We start from the raw sequence: 25,832 nt of genomic DNA on the forward strand, positions 1-25,832 counted from the left end.
ACAAAAGAAAAGACCTTACCCCAACGGGGAAGACGAGGGAGAGGCAACACCACACAAAAAAAGCAACTACAAAAACTAGCCAAAGGTATATTTAATTTATCCACACACAAACTAACTAACGATGAGGTTAGAATTTTGGGTAGGGGTTTGTCCTACTGCCCCCCGAACCCCCATAAACTGTTCGATTTATTCGTTGATTTGAATAAATATACCAGGAAATTATCTCTACAGAGATACTTCTCTATAAAAAATCTCAAAAAAAGAAACGTGGAGGGATTGCCCATTATTACTAATTCCATGAACAGCCAGACCCAGACCATTTATGCTGAACCAGATCTTATAGCGGAGGACCTTTTTGAAGGATATATACATACCACATTATCATTACCATCCAATTTTAATCCCCCTAAGGAGGATGTCACATATATAGACCTTTTCCAACAGTTGGTAATGGAAGATTTTAACAAATTACCCAGTAAATCAAATAAACACACAAGACTTTGGCCTAATGAGGAAAGAGCCCTCAAATCCCTGGCCAATGATTCTAATTTGGTAATTAGACAGGCGGACAAGGGTGGGGGGATTGTCCTTCAGGACTACAAAGATTATGTGAATGAGGCTTATAATATCCTTTTAAATGTTGAATACTACAGGAAATTGGATGCAGATCCCACAGCTGTATTTTTGGGGAAATTGTTGGATGTTTTGGAGGATGGTAGTGGTAAGGGGATACTAAACATCAAGGAACGGAAATTTTTGACTCCCACACATCCGTCAACCCCTTACTACTACCATCTTCCAAAGATCCACAAGAATTGTTTCAAACCACCCGGCCGCCCCATCATTGCGGGCATCAATAGTCTGACTGATAAGTTATCTCAATATATTGATAACTTTTTGCAAAAGTACGTTCAAAATTTACCCTCATTCATTCGGGATACCACTGATCTATTATTTAAGATCAAGGATTTTAAACATGAGAAGGATGCCTTGTGGATAACAGCAGATGTTAGCGCCCTCTACTCAAATATCTCCCATGAATTGGGAATACTTGCCACTAAACATTATTTGGATTCGGATATGTACATGCCTAGTACCCAAAAAGAATACATTTTGACACTTATTGAGTTTATACTCAAACACAATTATTTTCAATTCTTGGATGATTTTTATTTGCAGGTAAAGGGGACGGCCATGGGCACCAGGTTTGCCCCCAGTTTTGCTAATCTCTTTATGGGACATTTCGAGGAGAATTATATATATAACTCGAACTGGGAGGCAAACCTGGTGTTCTATGGCCGCTATATAGACGATTTGATTTTTATTTTTAGGGGGACAGTGGATGAGGCCAGATTATTTTGTTCTTATCTGAACAAAAACTCTATGGGTATACAGTTCACCTCTAATATACAACGAGAATCCATAGAATTTCTTGATCTAATCCTGGCATGGGACACTGAACACAACATAGCCACATCCACATTTTTCAAAACTGTGGATAGCAATAATTTCCTTCACTACAATAGCAACCATTACCATCAATGGAAAAATAGTATACCATATAGCCAATTTTGCAGAATTAGAAGAAATTGTAGTTCATTAGAGAGATTTTGTGAACAATCTAAGATTCTTATCCAGAGATTTGAGGAAAAAGGTTACCCTAGGGACATCATTATGAGTGGATATGAAAAAGCATATAAATTGGATAGACCCACTATGCTCCAAATGAAAAAAATTACAATAGCAGATAATGAGGCTCTAGAGAAACCTCAGCAACCCTGTTTTGTGACCCAATATAACTCCAATGCTAAACATATAAAAAAAGTATTACAAAAACACTGGCCAATATTATTAAAAGACCCTATTTTGAAGAAAGATCTACATAGTGCACCAAACGTAATATACAAACGAGCACCTACGTTCAAACAATCCCTAGCTCCCAGTAAGGTGGTTATTTCGAAAAAAAGTAGAGGAAAATCAACACCAAATTATCAAACAGGTCAAAGGGGGGTTTTTAAATGTGGCAAAACTAGATGCCACATGTGCAAACACATTACACATAAGACCAAAACAATTAAATCACATACTACAGAGGAAATTTTTCCTATCAATAATCATCTAACATGCAGCTCCTCATATGTAGTCTATGTCTTATCATGTAGATGTGGACAACAGTATTTGGGGCGCACTATCCGAAATATCCGAAAAAGATGGAGTGAACATAGCCGAAACATAAAGAAAAAATCCATGAAACATAGTGTATCAAGACACTATGTCCATGAGCACAATGGAGAAACTTGTCCCTATACCATAACACCTCTAGAAAGTATCCCCAGTTCTTGTAGATACAACAGGTTCACCAAATTACGTCAAAGGGAAACGTACTGGATCTATAGGTTTGGTACACTTTTTCCTAATGGCCTTAATGAGGTAATAGACTCGGCCGCATTTTAGGTGACTCACCTCTAAAAAAAAACCTTGTCCGGTTAGGGAAACACAAAAGGGACATTAAGGGCTTCACACTTAGGAGACTTTGATAATGCTATCCACCTTGGCACCTGACCTAGTCTTACACAATTCATCTCCACTAGCATATATATCACATAAACTATGTAATAATCGATGTCGAATTTGTTAACATATACGAGCACATAGTCACATATCAAGCCCTCACAAACCATATATCAGTTTTCCATTATATGATGTAATTTATAACATAGTATACAACACAATTAGATTAACACGTGACGTATATGCCAATAATGTTAAAATTTCTAAAAAATTAATAATCACAAGTATGAATATGATGAATGGTTATAGACTATCCACTCAAATCACATATGTCCTAAATAATATTCACATCATTCACATTAAGTATTTATTAGCACACCATCACATCATATAACCATCAAAATAATACACATCACCATGACCTCACTAATCTATTACTAGATCGTCAGATCAGAGTATAATCACATAACCGTAGTTAGTCACAATATCAGATGTATTAGTTAAGATTTAGGGAGTCACAGAACCAAGTGTTTTACCCACATGTAGAATCGTTAGGAGAACAAAGTGGAAATATCCACGTTGTAAGTATGAAAAATAGATTGGCAGTACAGTTTATAATACTGAATCACAAATATGTACTTTATATGGAAGTCATCAGAATATAGTCCTGGGATTGGTCCGATACTGTATCTACTGAAGGGCGATCCAAAAAGAAGGGTCCCCGATATTAGACCAGTGGTGTTATTATAATTCACAATCAAGTGTTTATCCATATATAGAACTGTTAGGAGACTACAATAGAAATATCCTCGTTGTTAGTATGTTAGATAGATGGGTGGTACTGTTATACTGTTATGTGTGTCATATGGAAGTTATCAAAATGCAGCTCTGTGATTGGTCGGATTTCGGTCCCATCCAAAAAGAAGGTCTCCGATATGAGACCAGGGGTATGACCATTATAAGTTATTATCAGTATTTGTATTATGTTCACATCACATTACACAGTTCAAGTAAGGACAAATTTGTTTGCAAAAAAATAGATATTTTTTGTAAATTCTTGAAACTGTTGTAAACAAATAGAGGTCCCGATATGTTCCTTTAAGAATTCACCTATGTTGTTCAACTTACCTGTACACACCCATCAGGAAAGGGGTGTGTTTGTGGAAATGTTTGGTAGTGGCGGCAATAAAAAGCCGGTTTTAAAACTAATTTGATATGCCTGATGAAACGGCCAGGAGGGCCGAGAAACGCGTAGCAATTTTAAACTTGTTTATATATGCCTGTCAACTCTGTGCAATAAAAGTTTTAAGTTTATTTTAACCAACTTGAGCCTGGAGATTGATTGTGAGCATACCACTACCAGACAGTTCATTTATCGGAGAGCCGCAGCAACTGAAGATTAGCCGGAGAGAGCAAGCTGGCCAGCTCTGATTGCCAGCACGTTTCCACAAGCACACTGGTGTGCTGTGTTAAAGTGTGAGTACCCTGTGTACAAATCCTCTGAAGTGTGTGCTTCCCTTATCTCTATCGATACACACATTTGTGCGCCTCTCTTTTTGTCTTCGTTTTTAAGGGAGAATTTATGCAGCTTGCCGGTTAGGACCCTAGGTGCAGGCTGATCCTGTCGGGTTTGTTTGGTCTTGAGACTGTTCAGACACGTGGCGCTGTTCTGCTAGGCTGGTTCGGTAGAAGCGCAGAGTGCTCAGGTTATAATTGTTTTTCATGTTCAACTAAGCATTCAAGAGGACCTGTGGCTCCGTGAGGTGGGAAGGATTGTTTCAGTCCTTATAGCCTTTAGTCATAGATGGCCGGGCAGGGGAGGTTTTCCGCTGCGTCACTCTGACATCTGATTTCATCAGAACTTAGAGTTTTCCTCCCCCATGTGGTGGAGGGTTGGAGGGCTTAATGCCCCTTTCTGCAATTGAGCGGTTTGGCCTTCATTTATAGGCCTCCGGATTTGACCTTTTAGGCTTGATCCAACAGCTTGTACAGGATAGCTGTCTAGCATGCGGGAGGTTTGCAGTTTGAAACCAGTTGCAGCTCTTGACAACTTGCAGGTGTACGCGTAAGCTGTTTATAGTGTATCTAGATGCAGCTCTTACTCTTTGACGTGTAATGTCTGTCTGAGTTATAAGAGACCTTTGGGTCTTCTTCCATTGTCTCCGGGTGAGTGGATCTCCTTGTAGGGATCTGTGTTTCGAGGTGATGGTTGTTCCCTGTGGGGACTTTGTTTAGCTCGGGGTTTCCCAGAGCTGGGTAGGCTTAGTGCCTTTCTCTTCCTTGTGTTTTCTGCTTGTGCAGAGGTGATAGGGAGACTAGTCCTGCTAGTAGGATTTTTGACCTTGAGTTATCCCTTGGTTGTCCTTAAGGCTCTGAGAAGTATCTTCATACGACTTCTAGCCTTGCACCTTGGAGCGTTGGACTGTAGGTAGGGATGGTTCCTTCCTTTAGTTGGGGCTTTCAAGTTCTTCTCGCTATCTGGATTCTCTGGATATGCATCCATACCCTTGTGTCTGGCTTTTTGGCCAGTTGGGGTGTTTAGTTCTAGGGTAAGGTTTGCCGGAACTATTAGGTGCCCGGACATGTTTTTTTCCCTGAGACTTCCGGTTGCTGAAGCTTCGCTTGGCCTTTTTACTGACCCAGTCTTGGGTGGTTTTGGAATCTTTGATCTAAGGGCTGGTCGGGGTGTTCCATGGTATTGGGAACTTGGGCTATGTCCTTGCTCCTGGTTGGCTAGGTTTTCGGAGTATTTTTTACTCTTTGCCACAGAGTGGCCCATGTCATCTGGTGGTTAGCCATGTGGCTTGAGCCTCAAGGGTGGTTGGTTCATACCCAGCTGCTGGCGTTAGATGTCCAATTTCTGATGCGCCTTAGGGTAGCATTCCCCTGGTCAGCTTGCCAGTGTTCCTGTGGATTCCCTGCTCTGCAGGTGAATGGGTTGGCTGCGCCTTTGCTTGGCAAGCTACTTTTAGGGGGGTACTTTTCTAGGACATCTGTGTTGGGAATTTCTCTTCCCATTAGCCGGTGACTTCGGGCCAGGAGGACAGTTGTTGCCCTTCCAGCATCATCCCTTTTCTTTAGGGGATATTCTCCTCCCTATGGAGATAGACGCCTTGCTTGGGGCTATTCTTGGATTGGAGGCGGAAAGATGGGATTGTTCCCCCTGGGGCATTGCTGGCTCCAAGCAGACTTGTTGGGACGTTATTTGATAGATCCTTAGGTCTATGGCCTTGTTGTCTGGTTTCAGAGTCGCATTGTACTTGTACTCTGTGGGGATGGCTGTGCTCTCCTTATGCTCGTTCCTGTACCTGTTTCGGGATTATTTTGTTTCCCTATCTTGGATCCCTGAGGCTGGGTTGGTCCAGCTGAGTGTGGGTCTGCAGGTCAGGATAGCTGAGTGGTCTAAGGCACTGCGTTCGGATCACAGTTTCCTCTGGATGTGTGAGCTTTGTTGAGTCTATCCTGCTAGCTCAGTCTGCTAGGGTATAGATTTTCCTTTCAACTTGCTCCATTGATTAGAAGAGGTTTTACTCTTCCTTCGGGTTCTGAGGGTATACTCTCCTTCTCGGGGGCCTCGATTGAGGTTCCCCTTTTTAGGTACCTGTCTGTAGGTCCGGTGACATAGGTTGCCTGGAGCTTGCCCTCTGTCTGCGGGTTGCTTTTGTGGTCTGTTTCTTGCTTGACTGCTTCTTCTTCCTCGCAAGTACCCTCTGTGTTGTCCTGTTATGGTCTCTGTGCTCTCAAACTTGGGGTTTTTCTCCTGGGTGTATTGCACACTTTTTCATGGTCGAATACTTTGGTATTCTATGGTCAGACACTGGGAGTACTTTGCCTCTTCAGTTGCATTCCGTGCTTGCAGGATGTTGGAGAGACGACTGTTCTGTCTCTGTGCCCGGTCTTAACCCGAGTTTCGCTTGTTATAGGCGTGGCATCCTTTCCCTGTTTGGGCCCCTTTGGGTCTCTGTGAGCTGGGCTCACTCGTGGAGGTGTTCCTTTTTTGTATTAGGGGACCTTTCGGTTTCCTTGGTTCTCCTTTGCCTTGTTCCCTTGGGGGTTTCGGCTGATGTCTCCTTCATTCGTGGAGATGAGCGGTGGGGGACCGTTTGTTGGGCGACGGTGTCTCCTGGAGGACTGTTGGCTCAGTCGAGTTTGTTTGCAGTCTCTGGTTTGGCTTCTGGACTAACTGCGAGTCAGTGTCATTGGGGCTTTGCCTCTTAAAATTTTCTTGGCTTCGGACAAAGCGTTTTTTTTTTAATTGGGTAGAGGTTCAGGCCTGGTACCCTCAGTATGGGCCGCCTATCTAACCATCCCGTTTTGGCATTCAGTGTCCTCTATAGCTTGGATATTGTTTTCCCAAAAGCAATGAATGCAGCTGTGGACTCTTTCCATTTAAGAAGAAAAACATAAATTATGCTTACCTGATGATAATTTCATTTTCTTCTGATGAAATGAGTCTACAGCTCCCCACCCGTAATTTTATGTGGGGCGTCCTTATATTCTTCTGGCACTTTTCACCCTGATATTTCTTCTACTGTTCCTTGTTCCTCGGCAGAATGACTGGGGGATAAGGGGAGTGGGAGGAGTATTTGAGCCTTTGGCTGGGTTGTCTTTGCCTCCTCCTGGTGGCCAGGTTCTTATTTCCCAAAAGTAATGAATAAAGCTGTGGACTCTTTCAATCAGAAGAAAAGGAAATTATCAGATAAACATAATTTATGTTTTAACTTCACTTTAATGCGCACAATGTGTTTTTTTTAAACTAACTCATTAGTGTACATTTGTCAAGATGTTTAGCATAAAGATTTACATATCTAATTTATTTACCACTGTCCTGCATGTGTGTGCGTTATTGCCCTTAGTGAGATACACAGTTAACAGTGTCAAATGTGCCTTTAGATTATGCTGCTGTTTTAGATATTCTCACCTTAGTGGAGAAATTGGGTGCTAAAAGAGAATCAATACTTCATTGAGCTTAAATATTTAATTTAGGTATAGCTCTAGATCTTTAGTAGGGAATGCTAGTATTGGTTTGAAGTTCAGGGGAAGATAAATAATGTTTTGAGGTACATACCCGCTTTATGTTGTAGCTATGATTATGAGTTGTTTTTTTTCCTCTGGTTAGTTTGATTGAGGTCTATTAAAGATTGGGTCATCACATCTTTTGCTATTTAATTAAAGGGCCATAATACCCAAATGTTTAAACACTTGAAAGTGATGCAGCATAGCAGTAAAAAGCTGACTAAAAAATATCACTTGAACATCTCTATGTAATATTTTACCTCAAAAGTTCCTCAGTAGCCACATCCCATTGTAAATTATTTCTAAGCAGCATATTAGTATGTCTGTCCTGGGACAGCTGAAAGGATGAGCCTTGTGCACTTTCATATTATTTGCCTATTCAGATTAGGCAAGTTTACAATGAAATCTCATGAGAGTTAAGTCAAATCTCATGAGATCACAGTAAAAGAGTTCATGACCTCAGCACTGCTGATGCTGATTGGCTGCTGTTCACTTCTTCATTTTTTTTTTTTTTTTACCTGCAGCTGGGAGCAGCTGAGTATAACTTTTTACACAGAACTTACTCTACGGAGCTGAGGAGATTGTGAGGTAAAATATCTTCCTTTTTTACATAGAGATGCTCAGGTGATATTTTCCTGTCAGCTTTTTACAGTTATACTGCATCAGTTTCAAGTGATTTAGCATATGAGTATTATGTCCCTTTAAATTAAACTGGTTACCTTTTTTCCATTAAGTTTAAAAAAGAAAAAAAAATCTGTAGAAACTTGAAGCACACTAGTGTAATTTTATATATAATTATTGATCTTAATGTTTCCTTCCATTCCAGGTGATTTGAAGATGATGCATAAACACAATGAAGATGCTTATCAGAATCCTGATGCGAAACCTCTTGAAGACAGGAGAGCTGTTGTTGCAGTCAATCTAAATCCAGCAGATACAGGGTCATCTACAAGCAAAATTCCAGGTAAATAAAATGCTTGTACTTTGCATGTACAACTATGTATAGTTTATCAGTCAGTGAGCATCCTGTCCCTAGAGATGAATTGTGTACAAACACATAGTGCAGAATTATATAACATTAGCTTAGTGCCAACTTTATACAACAAAGTATATCAGAGATATTTTATTACAAAGTTAAATTTTCCAGAACGCCGCTCCTGGCTCTACTGAGTGGGTATTTATTTTCCTAAGTGCATCACGGGCACGCTGTCTAGTCCATTAAAGTGTGTGAAGATTTTTTGTTACTACCAGTTTATGCAAAGCTCCATCACCATTTGGGATTTTTCCCTTTAAAAATAAATAAAAGCTTTCTCCTGTTCAAGCTGTATTATTATGTGTAGATATTATAGTTCTATTTTTCTTGCTGCAATTACTCCTTCAACACTTTATTACTATTTTTTTTGTAGGAGCCTGGCATTTATTAATACTGCAGTTTTACAGTGAAGCCATATTGTTTTTTATACATGTACCAGTGGGCCTTATCTTGGAGAAAGATAGAGTATGCTCAGCGTAACAATATTCACCTGGCAAGACCATGTCAGAAAAGATGCTGGTCTTGATGGCTGGGCTGCAGTTGCCTCATGTTTTATTATTAAGAGCTCAATACTTTGCCAGTAAGTGCTTGCTGGAGATGTGCTGAGCGCTGTAATGATATGTGTGTTCACTGCAGCCTTACAAGTGTCCTGATATCATCTAGAACTGGCACGGCCATACTTTTTTGAATGTTGGGGCATTTATGGTGGGATTAGCTGTATATACTACTAACATTTCCAAAATGTGGTACAAATACAAATGCTTAAAAATAGTGCGAAAATTACATGCTCTAATTGGCTAACCAACCAACTTTACTTTGTGTTCAACCCAATTTCTGTCAAGTGTAATTGTATGCACCTGTGATAATGTACTCAGCAATGCTTAATACTGTAGGTCTTTACAACTAAATTATGACTGATAATATATGTGATTAACACGCTGTGAATTTTTTAGTTAAATTTGGATTACTTTCCTTTTTGAAGGTTTCTCTTTTGCAAACAACTCACCTTACGCAAGAGGAACCATATTTTCTGAACCTCAAACAGAACAACAGATTCATCAACAAGAATCCTATAAGAATTTTTTACGCCTCCAGGTAATTTAACTATGTTTATCGTAAGTTTTCTATTCCATTATAAATCAAGATGCTCCATTATCCTTGGTGATTTCTCAGATGCTGACATCCAGTTTTTGAAACTACCAGTTAGAACTTGAAGTAAATATCAAGTTCTGAGATGAAATGCTGCAATCTCTTAGGCGAGGGAGATCTCCTTGCAACCGCTTTTTTTTTAATATTGATCATGTTCACTAAAATTGGAAGAACTGTGACTCCAGTTATTTGATAAGCCCTAAAGAAGAAGATATAAACTAGACAGGTTCTAACAGGGGAGAAAACTCTAAATCTCAGTAATTTTATGTCTTAAGACTTTGTTTACAAGCCATTGATAGGAAAAGTCCTGTGTACTTTTGAAAGCAGTATTGTTGAGAACAGACAATATTTCCTGTCTATATGCCTTTGTTAATATGGCACAGTTATGATATACTTTTTTTATTTAGATCTGTGATTTGTTTTTAACTTATGTAAAATGTTTATTTCTTTTGAATGGTCAGAGTCCATAGAAATTCCATAACATGTGGGATGATAAGATTCTGTAGGCCCCGCTTGTTTTCATTTTTGGGCTACAAGTTCTAATTTGCATCTCTGTAGTCCCTGCTTTTGTCTTTCCTACCAATCTGTTTCCTTTTCTCTGCTCCGCTATTAGTTAAACTGAGTATAGAGGGGAGGTGGGAAGGGATTAAAGTGCCTGTGTGGGCCTCCTCCTTGTGGCGGGAAGTATATCCCACATATTATGGAATCCTTATGGATGCTTATCAGGTTAGAATCCATTTTTCCCTTTGTTTTGGAAACAGATTGATGAGAAGAGACGAAAAGAAGAGGAGGAGCGAGAAAAAATAAGACTTGAAGAGGAAAGAGAAGAGAAGCGTTTAGCTGAACAGAGGGACAAAATTCAACGGGAATATGAAGAGGAGCAAAATAAGAAAAAACTTAAAGAGGAGGAGGTAGGATGCCATTTCCTCTTATTCCAATAGTTTGTTTCTAGTAAGCAAAGCATTGACCTGTGTATACAGTTTTACTTGTGTTGCCAACTAAGACTATCGTTACAATATTGTGCATGCCCTGCTAATATTCACTTACAAAGTTATTTTGTTATTTCTTCTGTTAAGTGTGATCAGTCCACGGGTCATCATTACTTCTGGGATATTACTCCTCCCCAACAGGAAGTGCAAGAGGATTCACCCAGCAGAGCTGCATATAGCTCCTCCCCTCTACGTCACTCCCAGTCATTCTCTTGCACCCAACGACTAGATAGGATGTGTGAGAGGACTATGGTGATTATACTTAGTTTTATATCTTCAATCAAAAGTTTGTTATTTTAAAATAGCACCGGAGTGTGTTATTATCTCTCTGGCAGAGTTTGAAGAAGAATCTACCAGAGTTTTTGTTATGATTTTAGCCGGAGTAGTTAAGATCATATTGCTGTTTCTCGGCCATCTGAGGAGAGGTAAACTTCAGATCAGGGGACAGCAGGCAGATGAATCTGCATAGAGGTATGTAGCAGTTTTTATTTTCTGACAATGGAATTGATGAGAAAATCCTGCCATACCGATATAATGTCATGTATGTATACTTTACACTTCAGTATTCTGGGGAATGGTACTTCACTAGAATTACACTGTAAGAAATACATAAAGCTGTTTAATAACTAGAGATTATGTTTAACGTTTTTGCTGGAATGTAAAATCGTTTTCATTTGCTGAGGTACTGAGTGAATAAATGTTTGGGCACTATTTTTCCACTTGGCAGTTGCTTAATCTGTTTTCTGACAGTTTCTGTTCTCCCTCACTGCTGTGTGTGAGGGGGAGGGGCCGTTTTTTGGCGCTTTTACTATGCATCAAATATTTCAGTCAGCAACTCATTGTATTCCCTGCATGATCCGGTTCATCTCTACAGAGCTCAGGGGTCTTCAAAACTTATTTTGAGGGAGGTAATTTCTCTCAGCAGAGCTGTGAGAATTATAGTTTGACTGAGATAAAAAACGTTTATTCTGTAATTTGTTTCCTGCTTTCAGAATTTGTTTTCTTTGCTAATGGGATTAAACCTTTGCTAAAGTTGTGTTGTTTACAAGGATTGAGGCTATAACTGTTTCAATTTATTAATTTTCAACTGTCATAGATCTTCTGTGCTTCTTAAAGGCACAGTACGTTTTAATATTATTCTAATTGAATTGTATTTCCAAGTTGCAAGTTTATTTGCTAGTGTGTTAAACATGTCTGATTCAGAGGATGATACCTGTGTCATTTGTTGCAATGCCAAAGTGGAGCCCAATAGAAATTTATGTACTAACTGTATTGATGCTACTTTAAATAAAAGTCAATCTGTACAAATTGAACAAATTTCACCAAACAACGAGGGGAGAGTTATGCCGACTAACTCGCCTCACGTGTCAGTACCTACATCTCCCGCTCAGAGGGAGGTGCGTGATATTGTAGCGCCGAGTACATCTGGGCGGCCATTACAAATCACATTACAGGATATGGCTACTGTTATGACTGAGGTTTTGGCTAAATTACCAGAACTAAGAGGTAAGCGTGATCACTCTGGGGTGAGAACAGAGTGCGCTGATAATATTAGGGCCATGTCAGACACTGCGTCACAGGTGGCAGAACATGAGGACGGAGAACTTCATTCTGTGGGTGACGGTTCTGATCCAAACAGACTGGATTCAGATATTTCAAATTTTAAATTTAAACTGGAAAACCTCCGTGTATTACTAGGGGAGGTGTTAGCGGCTCTGAATGATTGTAACACAGTTGCAATACCAGAGAAAATGTGTAGGTTGGATAAATATTTTGCGGTACCGACGAGTACTGAGGTTTTTCCTATACCTAAGAGACTTACTGAAATTGTTACTAAGGAGTGGGATAGACCCGGTGTACCGTTCTCACCCCCTCCGATATTTAGAAAAATGTTTCCAATAGACGCCACCACAAGGGACTTATGGCAAACGGTCCCTAAGGTGGAGGGAGCAGTTTCTACCTTAGCTAAGCGTACCACTATCCCGGTGGAGGATAGCTGTGCTTTTTCAGATCCAATGGATAAAAAGTTAGAGGGTTACCTTAAGAAAATGTTTGTTCAACAAGGTTTTATATTGCAACCCCTTGCATGCATTGTGCCGATCACGGCTGCAGCGGCATTCTGGATTGAGTCTCTGGAAGAGAACATTGGTTCAGCTACTCTGGACGACATTACGGACAGGCTTAGAGTCCTTAAACTAGCTAATTCATTCATTTCGGAGGCCGTAGTACATCTTACTAAACTTACGGCGAAGAATTCAGGATTCGCCATTCAGGCACGCAGGGCGCTGTGGCTAAAATCCTGGTCAGCTGATGTTACTTCTAAGTCTAAATTGCTTAATATACCTTTCAAAGGGCAGACCTTATTCGGGCCCGGGTTGAAAGAGATTATCGCTGACATTACAGGAGGTAAAGGCCATGCCCTGCCTCAGGACAAAGCCAAAGCCAAGACTAGACAGTCTAATTTTCGTTCCTTTCGTAATTTCAAAGCAGGAGCAGCATCAACTTCCTCTGCACCAAAACAGGAAGGAGCTGTTGCTCGCTACAGACAAGGCTGGAAACCTAACCAGTCCTGGAACAAGGGCAAGCAGACTAGGAAACCTGCTGCTGCCCCTAAAACAGCATGAATTGAGGGCCCCCGATCCGGGATCGGATCTAGTGGGGGGCAGACTTTCTCTCTTCGCCCAGGCTTGGGCAAGAGATGTTCAGGATCCCTGGGCGCTAGAGATAATATCTCAGGGATACCTTCTGGACTTCAAATACTCTCTCCTCCAAGAGAGAGATTTCATCTGTCAAGATTGTCAACAATCCAGACAAAGAAAGAGGCGTTTCTACGCTGCGTACAAGAGCTCTTGTTAATGGGAGTAATCCATCCAGTTCCACGATCAGAACAGGGACAGGGGTTTTACTCAAATCTGTTTGTGGTTCCCAAAAAAGAGGGAACTTTCAGACCAATCCTGGACTTAAAGATCCTAAACAAATTCCTAAGAGTTCCATCGTTCAAGATGGAGACTATTCGGACAATTTTACCTATGATCCAAGAAGGTCAGTACATGACCACTGTAGATTTAAAAGATGCTTACCTTCACATACCGATTCACAAAGATCATTATCGGTACCTAAGGTTTGCCTTCCTAGACAGGCATTACCAGTTTGTGGCTCTTCCATTCGGATTGGCTACAGCTCCAAGAATCTTCACAAAGGTTCTGGGTGCTCTTCTGGCGGTACTAAGACCGCGGGGAGTCTCGGTAGCTCCATACCTAGACGACATTCTGATACAAGCTTCAAGCTTTCAAACTGCCAAGTCTCATACAGAGTTAGTGCTGGCATTTCTAAGGTCACATGGATGGAAGGTGAACGAAAAGAAAAGTTCACTCGTTCCACTCACAAGAGTTCCCTTCCTGGGGACTCTTATAGATTCTGTAGAAATGAAGATTTACCTGACAGAGGACAGGCTAACAAGACTTCAAAGTGCTTGCCGCACCCTTCATTCCATTCAACACCCGTCAGTGGCTCAATGCATGGAGGTAATCGGCTTAATGGTAGCGGCAATGGACATAGTACCCTTTGCACGCTTACACCTCAGACCACTGCAACTGTGCATGCTAAGTCAGTGGAATGGGGATTACTCAGACTTATCCCCTTCTCTGAATCTGGATCAAGAGACCAGAAATTCTCTTCTATGGTGGCTTTCTCGGCCACATCTGTCCAGGGGGATGCCATTCAGCAGACCAGACTGGACAATTGTAACAACAGACGCCAGCCTTCTAGGTTGGGGTGCCGTCTGGAATTCTCTGAAGGCTCAGGGACAATGGAGTCAGGAGGAGAGTCTCCTGCCAATAAACATTCTGGAATTGAGAGCAGTTCTCAATGCCCTCCTGGCTTGGCCCCAGTTGACAACTCGGGGGTTCATCAGGTTTCAGTCGGACAACATCACGACTGTAGCTTACATCAACCATCAGGGAGGGACAAGAAGCTCCCTAGCTATGATGGAAGTATCAAAGATAATTCGCTGGGCAGAGTCTCACTCTTGCCACCTGTCAGCAATCCACATCCCGGGAGTGGAGAACTGGGAGGCGGATTTCTTAAGTCGTCAGACTTTTCATCCGGGGGAGTGGGAACTTCATCCGGAGGTCTTTGCCCAAATACTTCGACGTTGGGGCAAACCAGAGATAGATCTCATGGCGTCTCGACAGAACGCCAAGCTTCCTCGTTACGGGTCAAGATCCAGGGATCCAGGAGCAGTCCTGATAGATGCTCTGACAGCACCTTGGGACTTCAGGATGGCTTACGTGTTTCCACCCTTCCCGTTGCTTCCTCGATTGATTGCCAGAATCAAACAAGAGAGAGCATCAGTGATTCTAATAGCACATGCGTGGCCACGCAGGACTTGGTATGCAGACCTGGTGGACATGTCATCCTGTCCACCTTGGTCTCTACCTCTGAAACAGGACCTTCTGATACAGGGTCCCTTCAAACATCAAAATCTAACTTCTCTGAAGCTGACTGCTTGGAAATTGAACGCTTGATTTTATCAAGACGTGGATTTTCTGAGTCAGTTATTGATACCTTAATACAGGCTAGGAAACCTGTTACCAGAAAGATTTACCATAAGATATGGCGTAAATACCTATATTGGTGTGAATCCAAAGGTTACTCTTGGAGTAAGGTTAGGATTCCTAGGATATTGTATTTTCTACAAGAAGGTTTAGAAAAGGGTTTATCTGCTAGTTCTTTAAAGGGACAGATCTCAGCTCTGTCCATTCTGTTACACAAACGTCTGTCAGAAGTTCCTGACGTCCAGGCTTTTTGTCAGGCTTTGGCCAGGATTAAGCCTGTTTTTAAAACTGTTGCTCCACCATGGAGTTTAAACCTTGTTCTTAACGTTTTACAGGGCGTTCCGTTTGAACCCCTTCATTCCATTGATATAAAGTTGTTATCTTGGAAAGTTCTATTTTTAATGGCTATTTCCTCGGCTCGAAGAGTCTCTGAATTATCAGCCTTACATTGTGATTCTCCTTATTTGATTTTTCATTCGGATAAGGTAGTCCTTCGTACTAAACCTGGGTTCTTACCTAAGGTAGTTACTAACAGGAATATCAATCAAGAGATTGTTGTTCCTTCTTTATGCCCAAATCCTTCTTCAAAGAAGGAACGTCTACTGCACAACCTGGATGTAGTCCGTGCTCTAAAATTTTACTTACAGGCAACTAAGGAATTTCGACAAACGTCTTCTCTGTTTGTCATTTACTCTGGGCAGAGGAGAGGTCAAAAAGCTTCCGCTACCTCTCTTTCTTTTTGGCTTCGTAGCATAATTCGTTTAGCTTATGAGACTGCTGGACAGCAGCCTCCTGAAAGAATTACAGCTCATTCTACTAGAGCTGTGGCTTCCACTTGGGCCTTCAAGAATGAGGCCTCTGTTGAACAGATTTGCAAGGCTGCAACTTGGTCTTCGCTTCATACTTTTTACAAATTTTACAAATTTGACACTTTTGCTTCATCGGAGGCTATTTTTGGGAGAAAGGTTCTTCAGGCAGTGGTTCCTTCTGTATAAAGAGCCTGCCTATCCCTCCCGTCATCCGTGTACTTTTGCTTTGGTATTGGTATCCCAGAAGTAATGATGACCCGTGGACTGATCACACTTAACAGAAGAAAACATAATTTATGCTTACCTGATAAATTCCTTTCTTCTGTAGTGTGATCAGTCCACGGCCCGCCCTGTTTTTAAGGCAGGTAAATATTTTTTAATTTATACTCCAGTCACCACTTCACCCTTGGCTTTTCCTTTCTCGTTGGTCCTTGGTCGAATGACTGGGAGTGACGTAGAGGGGAGGAGCTATATGCAGCTCTGCTGGGTGAATCCTCTTGCACTTCCTGTTGGGGAGGAGTAATATCCCAGAAGTAATGATGACCCGTGGACTGATCACACTACAGAAGAAAGGAATTTATCAGGTAAGCATAAATTATGTTTTGCAACATATATCATATATATGTAATTATCAAAAGACGAATACATCATATAATAACTGCGGTGAACAGTCAGTAAGGAGATATTTAATGAGTCATTAAATTAGATATTTAATGAGTTACTATTTTACAAATGTGAACCTGTATAATAGTTTAACATCTCCTATGTATAATTATGTTCCTATGCCTCTGAATTGCTTCATACAGGTTCCATTGATAATTATCGACACATTATAGACACATCTGAAGATTTTTTTTTTTGTTTGAAAAAATCACGTACTCTCGCAGTTTTAAAACCTCAGAGATTAATCGCGGTTTAAAACCGCATCCGCGATTAATCGTGCAGCCCTAATTTGGAGATATATAGTAAGAAATGAAAGGTATTTGCCTAAAAATCACTATTGCCGTTTTTTGTGTGAGTTACTTTTAGATGGCACTTACTTAAATGATTGAGTTTACCAAGGCAGCACAAATGTTTTTATTTTATTTTATTTTTTTAAGTATTTTAATTTTATTAAATATTATAATATTGTGACAGCAAAGGATTAAAAATGAAGAACTAGTTCGTCTAGCAGAGGAGAGGAGGAAAGAAGCTGAAAGAAAACGGAAAGAGGAGGAAGAAAAGCATGATAAACAACTTAGGCAATATTATGACCAAGAAAAACAAGCGACTGTGTCAGAAGAGGAATTAAAGGTACAGATGAATGCAACTTTATTGAACTTGTCTTGGAAGAATAATTTCTGATTTCCTACATTGCTTTACTATATTCGTGCAGTCAGCAGTTATTTATTTCAGTGAACAAAATGTTTTCTATAAATATGCAGATCTGAATTTTTTTATTCTCGCAGCCTTCAAGACCACCATCGCCAGTGATTCCAGCTCTTCAGCACAAACGCTCCTCCCGTGTTAAGAGACCACCCACTGCTGAGAGCCGCGTATTTGTCCAATCAATTGTAGGTTTTTTTTCATGTATTGGTTTCATGGATGCATAATTATTTCTACCTTTCCATTCTCAATGTTTGCCTTTATTGCAAAGAAAAATTAAAAGCAGCTTTCCAAATTTATAAATATAATTATATTGGGGTATGAAGCTTTTCATTGGTGTGCTTACCATATTTAGCAACATGTTTTACTTACTGCTTAACCAAAACCCAAAAAGTTATACGTATTTGTCAATCTTTTTTTTCCTCTTTAAGGTGATTCTTTTGTTCCTCTTTAAGGTGATTCTTTTTTAAAAACGTAATGCATTCTTCACATAGCAGTTGCGTTTAGCTGTTTAGCAGGTTAAAGATTACCTGTCTTTTTAAACCTCAGTGCAATTTGAAATCATAAGCTTGATATATGGCAAAACTTATGTGGACACTCCTACAAATGATTGAGTTAATATTTTTCAGCAACACCCTTTGCTAACCGTTGCATAAAATCCAGCATACAACCATGAAATCTCCATAGACAAACATTAACATTACAATGGGTTGTATTGAAGAACTCAGTGACTTTAAATGTGGCACTGATATAGGATGCCTCCTTTACCACAAGTCAGTTAGTGAAATTTCTGTCCTACCAGATCTGACCCGGTCAAGTTTAAATGCCACAAAGTGGTAGACCACACAAACTAACAAAGCAGGGCCCAAAAGTGCTGTACCATGTAAAGATTGCCTATCATATGTTGCATTACTCAGTACTGAGTTCCAAAGAGCCTCTGACAGCAACATCAGCACAAGAAATATGTTTAGGGAGCTTACTGCAAAGAGTTTCAATAGACAAGCAGCTGTACACAAGCCTCACATCAACTTGCGCAATGCCAAGCGTCTGCTGATGTGAAGCACACTGCCAATGGACTTTGGAGCAGTGTTCTTTGTTGTAATGAATCACTCTTCACTTTCTGGCAAACTGATGGAAGAATCTGGGTGTGGCAGATACCAGGAGAACACTACCTAACCGAATGCATAGTGCCTACTGTAAAGTTTGGTGGATAATGGTTTGAGGTTGTTTTTTTAGGGTTGGAACCAGACCCCTTAATTAAGGGTCATCTTAATGCTATAAGATAAAAACACATTGGGTGCTTTCAACATTGGGAAAGCTTTTTCTTGTTCTAGCATGACTGTCCACAAAGCGAGGTCCCATGAACACTCCGTTTGACAAATATGGTGTGGAGGAACTCGAGTGACCTACACAGAGCCCTGACATTAACCCCATTGAACACCTTTGCGATGAATTGTAACGCCAATTGCATGCAATACCTTCTCATCTAACATAAGTGTCTGACCTCACAAATGCTCTGAATGGGGCCAAATTCCCACAGACACTCTAAACTCCACTGTTATAGTTGCAAACATGGGGCCAATTCCATATTAATTACAGTTTCTTCATTCAAAGTAACTTCCCTAAAATGACAATTTCACAAATTATTTACTATTTTTGTTTTTGCTCCGTTTTTCTTTAATGCTCAATTAAAAAGCCTTCATTTCCAAACCCACCATAGGACTCATTCTGAAATGAGTACTATTACAGTGGTCTACCCAGGTAGGAGTATGGGGGCGAGTTCACTATGCTGCGCATGCGCAGTTGGTGACGCTTAAATGTTGCTTATTTGAAATGTTTAAGTTTTAGAATCCTTCAATGTCGTAAATGGATGTCCAACAAGCTGTTTCCATATATAGGTGTGAACGTCATACGTTTGGCCATATAGTTTATATGATTAATAAAATATTGAATAGGGGGGAAAAGGTAATGAAATATTTGTTCCATATTTCACTACCTGAATAAGCATGGGTTATATTAAACTAGCATGCAAATGCAATTTTCCTGCAAAATTAACAGTTTAGCAAATTTCTGCATTATAGTTTGCAGAATAAATAAAAACATTTTATTACATAATATTTTTATTTATACTAACCTTACATTTTTTTTATAACAGGATGAACCACAGTCCAGGGCTGTTTCTCCACCTGTTCCTGCTAGAAGAAACCAACTTAGGGCCTATGGTAAAGAAGACCTCCCAGACTTATAAATGAATATTACCTTATATCTTGCTGTCTATCTATATAATTAGTAGTTACTTGATTAGAACTTTGTACTTCCCAATAAAGAATAATTTGGTGTTAAATAACTCCTTATTAAGAGAATTTCTCTTGGGCTAAGCACAAAACGTAAGTTTAAAATGTTAAGTGAGTACTGAAATTGGGCTGCAGATGAAAATCCTTTTATTAAGGATATATACCCTCTTTCTCCAACATAGGTGTGTCCGGTCCACGGCGTCATCCTTACTTGTGGGATATTCTCTTCCCCAACAGGAAATGGCAAAGAGCCCAGCAAAGCTGGTCACATGATCCCTCCTAGGCTCCGCCTACCCCAGTCATTCTCTTTGCCGTTGTACAGGCAACATCTCCACGGAGATGGCTTAGAGTTTTTTAGTGTTTAACTGTAGTTTTTATTATTCAATCAAGAGTTTGTTATTTTGAAATAGTGCTGGTATGTACTATTTACTCAGAAACAGAAAAGAGATGAAGATTTCTGTTTGTATGAGGAAAATGATTTTAGCAACCGTCACTAAAATCCATGGCTGTTCCACACAGGACTGTTGAGAGCAATTAACTTCAGTTGGGGGAACAGTGAGCAGTCTCTTGCTGCTTGAGGTATGACACATTCTAACAAGACGATGTAATGCTGGAAGCTGTCATTTTCCCTATGGGATCCGGTAAGCCATGTTTATTACGATCGTAAATAAGGGCTTCACAAGGGCTTATTAAGACTGTAGACTTTTTCTGGGCTAAATCGATTCATTATTAACACATATTTAGCCTTGAGGAATCATTTTATTTGGGTATTTTGATATAATAATATCGGCAGGCACTGTTTTAGACACCTTATTCTTTAGGGGCTTTCCCAAAGCATAGGCAGAGCCTCATTTTCGCGCCGGTGTTGCGCACTTGTTTTTGAGAGGCATGGCATGCAGTCGCATGTGAGAGGAGCTCTGATACTTAGAAAAGACTTTCTGAAGGCGTCATTTGGTATCGTATTCCCCTTTGGGCTTGGTTGGGTCTCAGCAAAGCAGATACCAGGGACTGTAAAGGGGTTAAAGTTCAAAACGGCTCCGGTTCCGTTATTTTAAGGGTTAAAGCTTCCAAATTTGGTGTGCAATACTTTTAAGGCTTTAAGACACTGTGGTGAAAATTTGGTGAATTTTGAACAATTCCTTCATGTTTTTTCGCAATTGCAGTAATAAAGTGTGTTCAGTTTAAAATTTAAAGTGACAGTAACGGTTTTATTTTAAAACGTTTTTTGTACTTTGTTATCAAGTTTATGCCTGTTTAACATGTCTGAACTACCAGATAGACTGTGTTCTGAATGTGGGGAAGCCAGAATTCCTATTCATTTAAATAAATGTGATTTATGTGACAATGACAATGATGCCCAAGATGATTCCTCAAGTGAGGGGAGTAAGCATGGTACTGCATCATTCCCTCCTTCGTCTACACGAGTCTTGCCCACTCAGGAGGCCCCTAGTACATCTAGCGCGCCAATACTCCTTACTATGCAACATTTAACGGCTGTAATGGATAATTCTGTCAAAAACATTTTAGCCAAAATGAACACTTATCAGCGTAAGCGCGACTGCTCTGTTTTAGATACTGAAGAGCATGACGACGCTGATAATAATGTTTCTGAAGGGCCCCTAACCCAGTCTGATGGGGCCAGGGAGGTTTTGTCTGAGGGAGAAATTACTGATTCAGGGAACATTTCTCAACATGCTGAACCTGATGTGATTACATTTAAATTTAAGTTGGAACATCTCCGCATTCTGCTTAAGGAGGTATTATCCACTCTGGATGATTGTGACAAGTTGGTCATCCCAGAGAAACTATGTAAAATGGACAAGTTCCTAGAGGTGCCGGGGCTCCCAGAAGCTTTTCCTATACCCAAGCGAGTGGCGGACATTGTTAATAAAGAATGGGAAAGGCCCGGTATTCCTTTCGTCCCTCCCCCCATATTTAAAAAATTGTTTCCTATGGTCGACCCCAGAAAGGACTTATGGCAGACAGTCCCCAAGGTCGAGGGAGCGGTTTCCACTTTAAACAAACGCACCACTATACCCATAGAGGATAGTTGTGCTTTCAAAGATCCTATGGATAAAAAATTAGAAGGTTTGCTTAAAAAGATGTTTGTTCAGCAGGGTTACCTTCTACAACCAATTTCATGCGTTGTCCCTGTCGCTACAGCCGCATGTTTCTGGTTCGATGAGCTGATAAAGGCGGTCGATAGTGATTCTCCTCCTTATGAGGAGATTATGGACAGAATCAATGCTCTCAAATTGGCTAATTCTTTTACCCTAGACGCCACTTTGCAATTGGCTAGGTTAGCGGCTAAGAATTCTGGGTTTGCTATTGTGGCGCGCAGAGCGCTTTGGTTGAAATCTTGGTCGGCTGATGCGTCTTCCAAGAACAAGCTACTTAACATTCCTTTCAAGGGGAAAACGCTGTTTGGCCCTGACTTGAAAGAGATTATCTCTGATATCACTGGGGGTAAGGGCCACGCCCTTCCTCAGGATCGGCCTTTCAAGGCAAAAAATAAACCTAATTTTCGTCCCTTTCGTAGAAACGGACCAGCCTAAAGTGCTACGTCCTCTAAGCAAGAGGGTAATACTTCTCAAGCCAAGCCAGCTTGGAGACCAATGCAAGGCTGGAACAAGGGAAAGCAGGCCAAGAAACCTGCCACTGCTACCAAGACAGCATGAAATGTTGGCCCCCGATCCGGGACCGGATCTGGTGGGGGGCAGACTCTCTCTCTTCGCTCAGGCTTGGGCAAGAGATGTTCTGGATCCTTGGGCGCTAGAAATAGTCTCCCAAGGTTATCTTCTGGAATTCAAGGGGCTTCCCCCAAGGGGGAGGTTCCACAGGTCTCAGTTGTCTTCAGACCACATAAAAAGACAGGCATTCTTACATTGTGTAGAAGACCTGTTAAAAATGGGAGTGATTCATCCTGTTCCATTAAGAGAACAAGGGATGGGGTTCTACTCCAATCTGTTCATAGTTCCCAAAAAAGAGGGAACGTTCAGACCAATCTTAGATCTCAAGATCTTAAACAAGTTTCTCAAGGTTCCATCGTTCAAGATGGAAACCATTCGAACTATTCTTCCTTCCATCCAGGAAGGTCAATTCATGACCACGGTGGATTTAAAGGATGCGTATCTACATATTCCTATCCACAAGGAACATCATCGGTTCCTAAGGTTCGCATTCCTGGACAAGCATTACCAGTTCGTGGCGCTTCCTTTCGGATTAGCCACTGCTCCAAGGATTTTCACAAAGGTACTAGGGTCCCTTCTAGCTGTGCTAAGACCAAGGGGCATTGCTGTAGTACCTTATTTGGACGACATTCTGATTCAAGCGTCGTCCCTTCCTCAAGCAAAGGCTCACACGGACATAGTCCTGGCCTTTCTCAGATCTCACGGATGGAAAGTGAACGTGGAAAAGAGTTCTCTATCTCCGTCAACAAGGGTTCCCTTCTTGGGAACAATAATAGACTCCTTAGAAATGAGGATATTTCTGACAGAGGCCAGAAAAACAAAGCTTCTAGACTCTTGTCGGATACTTCATTCCGTTCCTCTTCCTTCCATAGCTCAGTGCATGGAAGTGATCGGGTTGATGGTAGCGGCAATGGACATAGTTCCTTTTGCGCGCATTCATCTAAGACCATTACAACTGTGCATGCTCAGTCAGTGGAATGGGGATTATACAGACTTGTCTCCGAAGATACAAGTAAATCAGAGGACCAGAGACTCACTCCGTTGGTGGCTGTCCCTGGACAACCTGTCACAAGGGATGACATTCCGCAGACCAGAGTGGGTCATTGTCACGACCGACGCCAGTCTGATGGGCTGGGGCGCGGTCTGGGGATCCCTGAAAGCTCAGGGTCTTTGGTCTCGGGAAGAATCTCTTCTACCGATAAATATTCTGGAACTGAGAGCGATATTCAATGCTCTCAAGGCTTGGCCTCAGCTAGCGAGGGCCAAGTTCATACGGTTTCAATCAGACAACATGACAACTGTTGCGTACATCAACCATCAGGGGGGAACAAGGAGTTCCCTAGCGATGGAAGAAGTGACCAAAATCATTCTATGGGCGGAGTCTCACTCCTGCCACCTGTCCGCTATCCACATCCCAGGAGTGGAAAATTGGGAAGCGGATTTTCTGAGTCGTCAGACATTGCATCCGGGGGAGTGGGAACTCCATCCGGAAATCTTTGCCCAAGTCACTCAGCTGTGGGGCATTCCAGACATGGATCTGATGGCCTCTCGTCAGAACTTCAAAGTTCCTTGCTACGGGTCCAGATCCAGGGATCCCAAGGCGGCTCTAGTGGATGCACTAGTAGCACCTTGGACCTTCAAACTAGCTTATGTGTTCCCGCCGTTTCCTCTCATCCCCAGGCTGGTAGCCAGGATCAATCAGGAGAGGGCGTCGGTGATCTTGATAGCTCCTGCGTGGCCACGCAGGACTTGGTATGCAGATCTGGTGAATATGTCATCGGCTCCACCTTGGAAGCTACCTTTGAGACGAGACCTTCTTGTTCAGGGTCCTTTCGAACATCCGAACCTGGTTTCACTCCAGCTGACTGCTTGGAGATTGAACGCTTGATCTTATCGAAGCGAGGGTTCTCAGATTCTGTTATCGATACTCTTGTTCAGGCCAGAAAGCCTGTAACTAGAAAGATTTACCACAAAATTTGGAAAAAATATATCTGTTGGTGTGAATCTAAAGGATTCCCTTGGGACAAGGTTAAGATTCCTAAGATTCTATCCTTCCTTCAAGAAGGATTGGAAAAAGGATTATCTGCAAGTTCCCTGAAGGGACAGATTTCTGCCTTGTCTGTGTTACTTCACAAAAAGCTGGCAGCTGTGCCAGATGTTCAAGCCTTTGTTCAGGCTCTGGTTAGAATTAAGCCTGTTTACAAACCTTTGACTCCTCCTTGGAGTCTCAATTTAGTTCTTTCAGTTCTTCAGGGGGTTCCGTTTGAACCCTTACATATTCCGTTGATATTAAGTTATTATCTTGGAAAGTTTTGTTTTTAGTTGCAATTTCTTCTGCTAGAAGAGTTTCAGAATTATCTGCTCTGCAGTGTTCTCCTCCTTATCTGGTGTTCCATGCAGATAAGGTGGTTTTACGTACTAAACCTGGTTTTCTTCCAAAAGTTGTTTCTAACAAAAACATTAACCAGGAGATTATCGTACCTTCTCTGTGTCCGAAACCAGTTTCAAAGAAGGAACGTTTGTTGCACAATTTGGATGTTGTTCGCGCTCTAAAATTCTATTTAGAAGCTACAAAGGATTTTAGACAAACATCTTCCTTGTTTGTTGTTTATTCCGGTAAAAGGAGAGGTCAAAAAGCAACTTCTACCTCTCTCTCTTTTTGGATTAAAAGCATCATCAGATTGGCTTACGAGACTGCCGGACGGCAGCCTCCCGAAAGAATCACAGCTCATTCCACTAGGGCTGTGGCTTCCACATGGGCCTTCAAGAACGAGGCTTCTGTTGATCAGATATGTAGGGCAGCGACTTGGTCTTCACTGCACACTTTTACCAAATTTTACAAGTTTGATACTTTTGCTTCTTCTGAGGCTATTTTTGGGAGAAAGGTTTTGCAAACCGTGGTGCCTTCCATTTAGGTGACCTGATTTGCTCCCTCCCTTCATCCGTGTCCTAAAGCTTTGGTATTGGTTCCCACAAGTAAGGATGACGCCGTGGACCGGACACACCTATGTTGGAGAAAACAGAATTTATGTTTACCTGATAAATTACTTTCTCCAACGGTGTGTCCGGTCCACGGCCCGCCCTGGTTTTTTTAATCAGGTCTGATAATTTATTTTCTTTAACTACAGTCACCACGGTACCATATGGTTTCTCCTATGCAAATATTCCTCCTTAACGTCGGTCGAATGACTGGGGTAGGCAGAGCCTAGGAGGGATCATGTGACCAGCTTTGCTGGGCTCTTTGCCATTTCCTGTTGGGGAAGAGAATATCCCACAAGTAAGGATGACGCCGTGGACCGGACACACCGTTGGAGAAAGTAATTTATCAGGTAAACATAAATTCTGTTTTCCCTCTGGCTCTCAGTGATTATAGATAATATCTATATCTTATATTTATAGACTTACTGAATGATCAATCAT

General features: G+C 41.3%; 1 protein-coding gene across 1 annotated transcript in view; it reads left to right on the plus strand.

Moving 5' to 3' along the window:
* Positions 1 to 25,832, plus strand: part of CSPP1 (centrosome and spindle pole associated protein 1) — a 411,029-nt gene that overhangs the window by 284,932 nt on the left and 100,265 nt on the right. The window contains exons 19-24 of the mRNA XM_053715098.1: positions 8,354 to 8,491; positions 9,543 to 9,655; positions 10,471 to 10,620; positions 17,201 to 17,356; positions 17,512 to 17,616; positions 19,584 to 19,650. Of these exons, the coding sequence (XP_053571073.1) occupies positions 8,354 to 8,491; positions 9,543 to 9,655; positions 10,471 to 10,620; positions 17,201 to 17,356; positions 17,512 to 17,616; positions 19,584 to 19,650 (729 nt within the window). The remainder of the gene's footprint in view (positions 1 to 8,353; positions 8,492 to 9,542; positions 9,656 to 10,470; positions 10,621 to 17,200; positions 17,357 to 17,511; positions 17,617 to 19,583; positions 19,651 to 25,832) is intronic.

Source organism: Bombina bombina, chromosome 5 (assembly GCF_027579735.1).
Source record: "Bombina bombina isolate aBomBom1 chromosome 5, aBomBom1.pri, whole genome shotgun sequence".
NCBI classification, from domain to species: Eukaryota; Metazoa; Chordata; class Amphibia; order Anura; family Bombinatoridae; genus Bombina; species Bombina bombina.